The sequence below is a fragment of the Malurus melanocephalus genome, unplaced genomic scaffold (genome assembly GCF_030028575.1).
Source record: "Malurus melanocephalus ecotype Western Australia unplaced genomic scaffold, MMel_1.1 scaffold_744, whole genome shotgun sequence".
NCBI classification, from domain to species: Eukaryota; Metazoa; Chordata; class Aves; order Passeriformes; family Maluridae; genus Malurus; species Malurus melanocephalus.
The window spans coordinates 118,130-125,269 of record NW_026623976.1 but is presented as its reverse complement, the minus strand read 5'-3'; the positions used below and the strand labels follow the sequence as shown (position 1 = coordinate 125,269).

The following is a 7,140-nucleotide window of genomic DNA, read 5'->3' as shown; positions in this document are numbered from 1 at the left end:
TGCTCCCCCTGCCCTCTCTGCTCTGAGTGAGATCAGGTTCATCTCCATCCCTCCTGCTGCCCTGCACGGGCTGTGTAAGAGCCCAACAATTCCAGGTTTAATTCAGCCCTGGGAGRGCACAGAAATCTCAAGGTTTGGCTGCTCAGCAGCTCTGAGTGCTGCCTTTGGGATTCTTTGTGCTGTAATATCACCTGGATAAATCTGTGCAGGGAACAATTGCCAGCACTCCATTTCAGTCACCCGCAGGCCCCGGTGCAGGCAGGGAGCCCGTGTCAGAGCGGGGTCACAAACACACCCCACTGCAGCCAGAGCTGCTCCTGCTGGGCTTATCTCACCCTCAACACGGAGAGCAGAGCTGTCTGAAGTGTTTGTGAGCCTGGCAGATCTCCTTCCTGGCTGAAATCAGCTCTCTCTAGGGATGCAGTGGCTCTGGAAAGCCCATGGCAGAGGGGAGAGGAGGATACACAGAAACCTCTCCATATCCTCTGTTCCTACGGGGCCATCCTGAGTGATCCCCTCCTCCACTGGGGGACAAAACTGAGGCACAGCACCGAGCCTGCCCCACGCTGGGCTTGAGAACAGATGGAAAATGGAAATAGAGGTGACAGAAGAACCAAGAAGACAAAGCTTTTGTTGCACAGGGAAGCACGGGTTCAGGAGCTGGGTGTGACAGCATGCTCTGCATCCATGCAAGGCTGGGGAGCAGCCGAGGCAGGAAAGGGGTGCTGGACCAGGAGCACAGCACAGGTGAGGTGTGGCAGTGCTTTACTCAGGGCTGGGGAAGGGATGGGCTGGGGTACATCAGATCCACAACAGCTCAGCACAGCCCAGTGCCACCCCTGCTCCCTGGACACTGGGCTGGGACCGTTGGCCAAATCCCTCTGAAATGACAGCTTTTCTCCAGACAGAAGTGACAGTGAATCTGTGTCACRGAGCATCAGCTGGAGCCGCTGGGCTCGGCCTGGGCTGCAGGACAGACCCTGCACAGCACGGTGTCCCCGTGCTGTCCCCTGTGAGCAGAGGGCACTCAGCAGACTCTGCTCTGCCCTCCGCTCAGCCCTGGAGGCACAGCAACCTACAAGAGTGTTTTTGACAGTTTTCTTGCTCACATCTTGTCTTCAAAATGGTTTAGCCAGGAGATGCCTCTTTCTGGATAATATGACAGCTAATTCCCACTTACCYGACTGAAAAGAAACAAYRGAAATAGATGCAGCAATAAAACTAATGGCTAATGTGATTGTTATTGATCGTTTGCCAGTTCATCAAATGAATGGCCCAAGAGCTGAATGGGGAAAGCAAACAGTGGCACAGACTGCCCCGGGTCAGGGGRAGCTGSAAAYCCACGGGGAGATGACCAGCACCACKTTGTTATCACCACACGAATCCTCAGACATCTGGGCACTCTCACCTACCTTTTCAGCTGACTGGGCAGTGCCAAAAAATATTGGAATGAAGGCAAGCCATACTATACAGGTAGTGTACATAGTGAATCCAATGGGTTTGGCTTCGTTAAAATTCTCTGGGACCCCCCGAGTCTTGATGGCATACACAGTGCACGTCACCATGAGCAGAATGCTATAACCCAAGGAACAAATGATTTGTAGATCCGTAATGTCACATTTGAGAACTCCTCTGGCCTGATCGGGGTTCATAGTTTTCTGCTCATCATAATCTATGATGATGTTGGGCGGGTCAACCGCGAACCAAACGAAGACGCCCAGCAGCTGGACGGAGATGAGGCTGGAGGTGATGGCCAGCTGCGAGGTGGGGCTGATCAGCCGGGGCGCCGTCACCGACTTCTTGCCCTGCTCGAAGATGCGGTAGATGCGGTTGGTCTTGGTCAGCAGYGCCGCGTAGCTGATGCACATGCCCAGCCCCAGGAAGATCCTGCGGAAGGAGCACACGGCCACGTCGGGCTTGGCGATCATCAGGAAGGTGATGATGTAGCACAGGAAGATGCCCGTCAGCAGCACGTAGCTGAGCTCGCGGCCCGAGGCGCGCACGATGGGCGTGTCGTTGTAGCGGATGAAGGTGGCCATGACGAAGATGGTGGCGATGATCCCCAGCATGGCCAGGAAGACGGGGATGACGGCCCAGGGCGAGTGCCACTCCAGCTTGATGATGGGGATGGAGCGGCAGCCGGTGCGGTTCTCGTTGGGCCGCTCGTTGTAGGAGCAGAGCAGGCAGGTGACCTCGTCGGCCTGGTACTGGTAGCCGTCACACAGCTCRCAGTGCCAGCAGCACGGCATCCCCTTCACCATCTTCTTCCTCTCGCCCGGCCGGCACGGCTGGCTGCACACCGAGGGGGGCACGGAGCGCACGCCCCCGCCCCACTGCATCTCCTCCACCTGTGGGATGGGACACAGACACCGTGGGGTTAGGGATGGGTTAGGACTGGGTTAGGGATGGGTTAGGGATGAGTTAGAACTGGCTGCACACCGAGGGGGGCACAGAGCGCACGCCCCCGCCCCACTGCATCTCCTCCACCTGTGGGATGGGACAGAGACACCACGGGGTCAGGGATGGGTCAGAGCTGGGTTAGGGATGGGTTAGGGTTAGGGTTGGGTTAGGACTGGCTGCACACCGAGGGGGGCACGGAGCGCACGCCCCCGCCCCACTGCATCTCCTCCACCTGTGGGATGGGACAGGGACAGAGACATGGTGGGGTTAGGAATGGGTTAGGGTGGGTTAGGGATGGGTTAGGGATGGGTTAGGGCTGGGTTAGGGTGGGTTAGGGATGGGTTAGAGCTGGCTGCACACCGAGGGGGCACAGCACACACTCCACCCCACTGCATCTCCTCCAGCTGTGGGACAGGGACACAAACAGGCTCTGGTTTAGGTGTGGCTGCTGCAGATGTGAGCTGGGAGTGAAAGCAGGGGGATCTGGGGGCACCCTGACACAAAACCCAACTGGATAAACATGACACACCCTATAACCTCACCCTGGTGCCTCTGTGTGGGACTCTGTGCCTGCTCACTGCCCCCACTTTYCATTTCTATTCACGGTTCACTCTGRTGGAATGACACACAGCCCCAGATAAAGCAGGAGAGTGAAAACCTGTTGTGTCATGAAAATTAATCAGAACACTGCAATGCTTGAGGGAAGGCAGGACTTACATTTGCAAAGCTGCTTTCCACGAACCTGGGGGCTCCTTACCGAGACAGAACTGAGATCTCCCTTCCTGGAACTGCTGCTAACCAGGGGAAGGGATGACATGAGGTGGAAATGTGTTTTTTATAGGGCATGGGATCAGTGAGAATGTGGGAGGGTCTGCCATATGAACCAGGTAAGRAATATGAAGGACAAAGAAAATGGTCATCACAGAAAACTGCAATAATTAGATAATATTTCATTTCAAAGTCACATTCAGCTTTTGAAATACCACATGTGCTTCTGGGAATGCAAATGATAAATGATGATATTAAAYATACGAAAAGTCTCACTTGCTCTGCAGTCTGGAGAATCCTGAACTCCAAGGTATGTGACAAAGGCTCCCAAGTACTGTGGAAAATTACATTCACAAATCATTCCCAAATATGCCAGACTAAAGGCACTCAGCAGGTTCCAAGAACAAGGAAGGGAGGTTTAGCACTGAAATAATCCAGAWGGGAAGCCTGGGACAGTCCTGGCATTCCCAGCACCAGTTCCCAGCTCAGCTGCTCCAGAAAAGGTGTGTGCCTTTTCCAAACATAAAACCTGATCCCCTGGGACAGATGTGAATGATATTAAAAGTAAAATTGCAGCTTTTTTGCTTTCAATCACTTACATGCTGACATACTCCATGATTTTCCCTACAAGTCAAAATTCTACGATGAGTTTCTTAATCAGCTGCCTTAATTATCCACTAGAAAGGAAGAGTTGGGTGTGCAAGTCTCAAATTGAAGGATTAAGTTACACTTTGCTAATACGTATCTAAATAGATCCTGAATCTTCATTTTATTGATGTGCAAACACCAAACCCTGAAGTCACACACTGCTCCAATGTTGGAGTAACAAGAATCTCTCTGTGAAMGCCATAAAAAYAATCCCTCGAGAGCAGATATTYGAGAGGTCTGCCACTGCCTGGGAAACTTCATTAACCTTCAACAYCCTGGAAAAGAGAAAAGATCCCTGCTCTCCTTTTTCCTGCTCTGCTGAGTGAAGGTGTGCAGCTGGCAGGAGGCAGAGGTGCGCTGATGATAAAGGAAATACCTTTATCCTTAATTGCACTGATAAATGTGCTTTGGACTCACTGGCGGTGCAAGGAGCCAGGAAATGCATTCCGTGCCTGTTGTGGGTTAAAACAGTGCCTGACTCTATCCCTGCTGCAGCACAGGATCAGGAGGAGAACAGGAGAACAGGAGAACAGGAGAACAGGAGAACAGGAGAACAGGAGAACAGGAGAACATTCTCCTCTCTCACAGGAGGAAAACAGTGAGAAGGGGCAGAGGAACCCAGAGCACCCCAGGGACAGGGGGTGACCCCACAGAGCCAGGACAGGGCACTGAGGACACCAGGGGTGACCCTGCTGACCAGGAAAGGTGGGAGAAGGTCACAGCAATGCCTTAGGGAAGGAACTGACACTGCTGCTCCTTTTACTCTCCTTAACCCTGATCTGTGTCCCTTTTCAGACCCAGGGCAGTGTGGCTTAGCTGAATTTCACAGCTCGCTCTCCACGCCTCCAGCCAGCCCAGAGCCTGCATTTCTGCCCTGATCCTCACCCACAGCCAGACCACGATGCCTTTTTGCAGCAAACCAGACCACACACCCAACCACACTGTTCTCACCCAGYGAGAACATTTCACTGCAGCAATGAAATGATTTTCACCAATTTTCCACCRTATCTTCAGAGGCACAGACTGATTCATGTGTTATCATATCCCTGCTTCCCTCGTGGCTACCAGAGGATGAATTTCCATATTTTCAGACGTATTCCATGGCACTGCTGGTACCTAGGACAGCCCAAAGGCACACAGAGCCTTGGTGGGATGAGATAAACAGAAGATCAGGCAGAATTAAGGGGAGTCCTTTTCCTGCCTCCTGGGACGACACCACAGGAGCTCAGCACCAGCCCTGGACAGATTTGCAGTGTTCTGCTGTTTCTGAGAAAATTYAGAATAAAAAATGCCTGTGAGGGAATGCTGGGCACCAACACCTGCAGCAGGGGGTGAGAGCCTGACTCAAACTACACTTTCCCCACTCAGAAAAAAAGATTTTTGAAAGAAAACTTGTCCCACGTGTGCACATCATTTACATTCCTCCAAGGAGTAGCTGAAAATGCCTATCACAGCCTACAAAGCAGGAAGCAAAATATGCAATGGAAATGCTCTTGCAATTAATACAGAAATTGGGGGGTTTCTGTAGAGCTTTCCATTTCAATCCAGTATGGAACAAGCACACAGAGCGATAAGGGAATTCATTTTTCCCAAAGCCATACCCATTCCAGAGGCAGCCAGACATTGCACCCACAGTGAATTTCCCACTTTGAKCTCCACCCTTGGCCAGGGCAGTGCCCAGGGGCACCAGGAGCCCCTTCCCTGCCCTTCTGGCACTTTGGGAATGATGTTCCCCCAGCTCCCACCATGAACGCCTCGAGCACTGCATTTACTCACAGAATACAATCTCATTATGTTCACTATAGAACAAACATTAACCAGAAATGCTCAGWCTGTCTCATAAGGCCCAATGTAATTGTTCATTTTAATGAATAAAGTAACTCAATATCTGTGTATAATTCAAACATTGCTGCTTTGCTTCCCTCCGCCACAAACATTTCCATAATAAGCCATTTGTTCTCAACTTAATTGTTTCGTGCAATGTTTGATTAAAATAARAATCAGTACAAAAATAATTACATTAACGGTAATTAACCTACTCAGGGAAGAAAATAGCCACGTTCCCAGATCCCAGTTCCATAATGATGGTGCCATTAATTTCATGGACACACAGAAGCCAGCCTGGGCTCAGATTTATTGCCACCTCCAGACTGCAGCTCCTAACTCAGCACTTCCAGCATTTGTGCATATTCCACTTTGCAGACAGCAATATTTGCATGACTTAGCTCTTTAGGCTCAGCTATTAATGTCTTGTAATTAGTTTTTAAATCCAGGGATTTACCGTGATAATGGTTTTAAGCTAAGAAWGTGTCAATAACACATCCTCAGCAGAGTCTTCTGCAAAATATCAACTGAAATCCTTTCCAGAGATAACAGTGATGATAAACCCGAGTGGCAGAGTGGATGCAGAGCAGTGCCCAGACACGATTTCAGCTCACCCTGGAGCTGCTGTGAACATCCCTGGCTGCAGGGATTGTCAGGGCAGGGGTGGGAAGCACCAACCAAGGATCACGGTGCCTCTCCTGGTCCACAGTTATCACCAGAGCAYCTCTGCTGGCACCCCAGTGCCCCTGGAGCATCCCAACCCAGCCCCGAGCTCTGCAGCTCAGCCCAGCTCTCTGTCCTCCTCCTCCTCCTCGCTGTGACCCCAATCTCCACAGTGAAATGCAGCACCAGCCCYGAGAGCTCAGCCCTGGGCTCTCCTGACCCCACAGAGGCTGCAGAGTGCTTTGGGGTTCTGAGGACACTTCAACAGAAAACTGCTTTAGAGGAAAAGCAAAACCTGTGAGAATTTCCCTGCTCTGCTGCRTTGATTTCCTTGAATCCCTCCAACACACAAACCCCAGTTTAATGTCATCACAGACATTTTGTGCTGCTTTCTCCTSCTGCTGCCTGCCCAGTTCCTGTGCTCCTGGCACAGCAGCCACGAAGCCTTGTCCTTAAACACACACAGATCACAACCTCCTATTGAAAATGATAGGAACTCATCCCTTCCCCAAGGCTCCCAGCCAGAGAACACCGGCAATGTTCACAGTCAGCAAAACCCCAAATGTCAAACCATGCTGACGACATTCCTGCAGCGCCAGCCCCTCACCTTCCCACCTGCTGATTCAATCCTGATTAATGAGGAGAGAGCCCCAGGATCAGTCTGAGCCAGGGAAGGCTCTCGTTAGAGCTGTGACAGCTCCTGGAAAGGGCTGGCGTGGGCAGGGAGTCTGTGCTGGCAGAACTGGAACTGTGTGGGGAATCATCTCCTGAGGCTGCTGAGGGCAGGGGAGCAGCTCCCACAGCCACAGGGGTGTGGGCAGGGCAGGGAGAGCCTGG

General features: G+C 51.8%; 1 protein-coding gene across 1 annotated transcript in view; it reads right to left on the bottom strand.

Moving 5' to 3' along the window:
- Positions 1-7,140, bottom strand: part of LOC130584651 (metabotropic glutamate receptor 7-like) — a 65,157-nt gene that overhangs the window by 40,902 nt on the left and 17,115 nt on the right. The window contains exons 3-4 of the mRNA XM_057384765.1: positions 3,445-3,502; positions 1,413-2,348 (exon numbers count right to left, since the gene is read on the bottom strand). Of these exons, the coding sequence (XP_057240748.1) occupies positions 1,413-2,348; positions 3,445-3,502 (994 nt within the window). The remainder of the gene's footprint in view (positions 1-1,412; positions 2,349-3,444; positions 3,503-7,140) is intronic.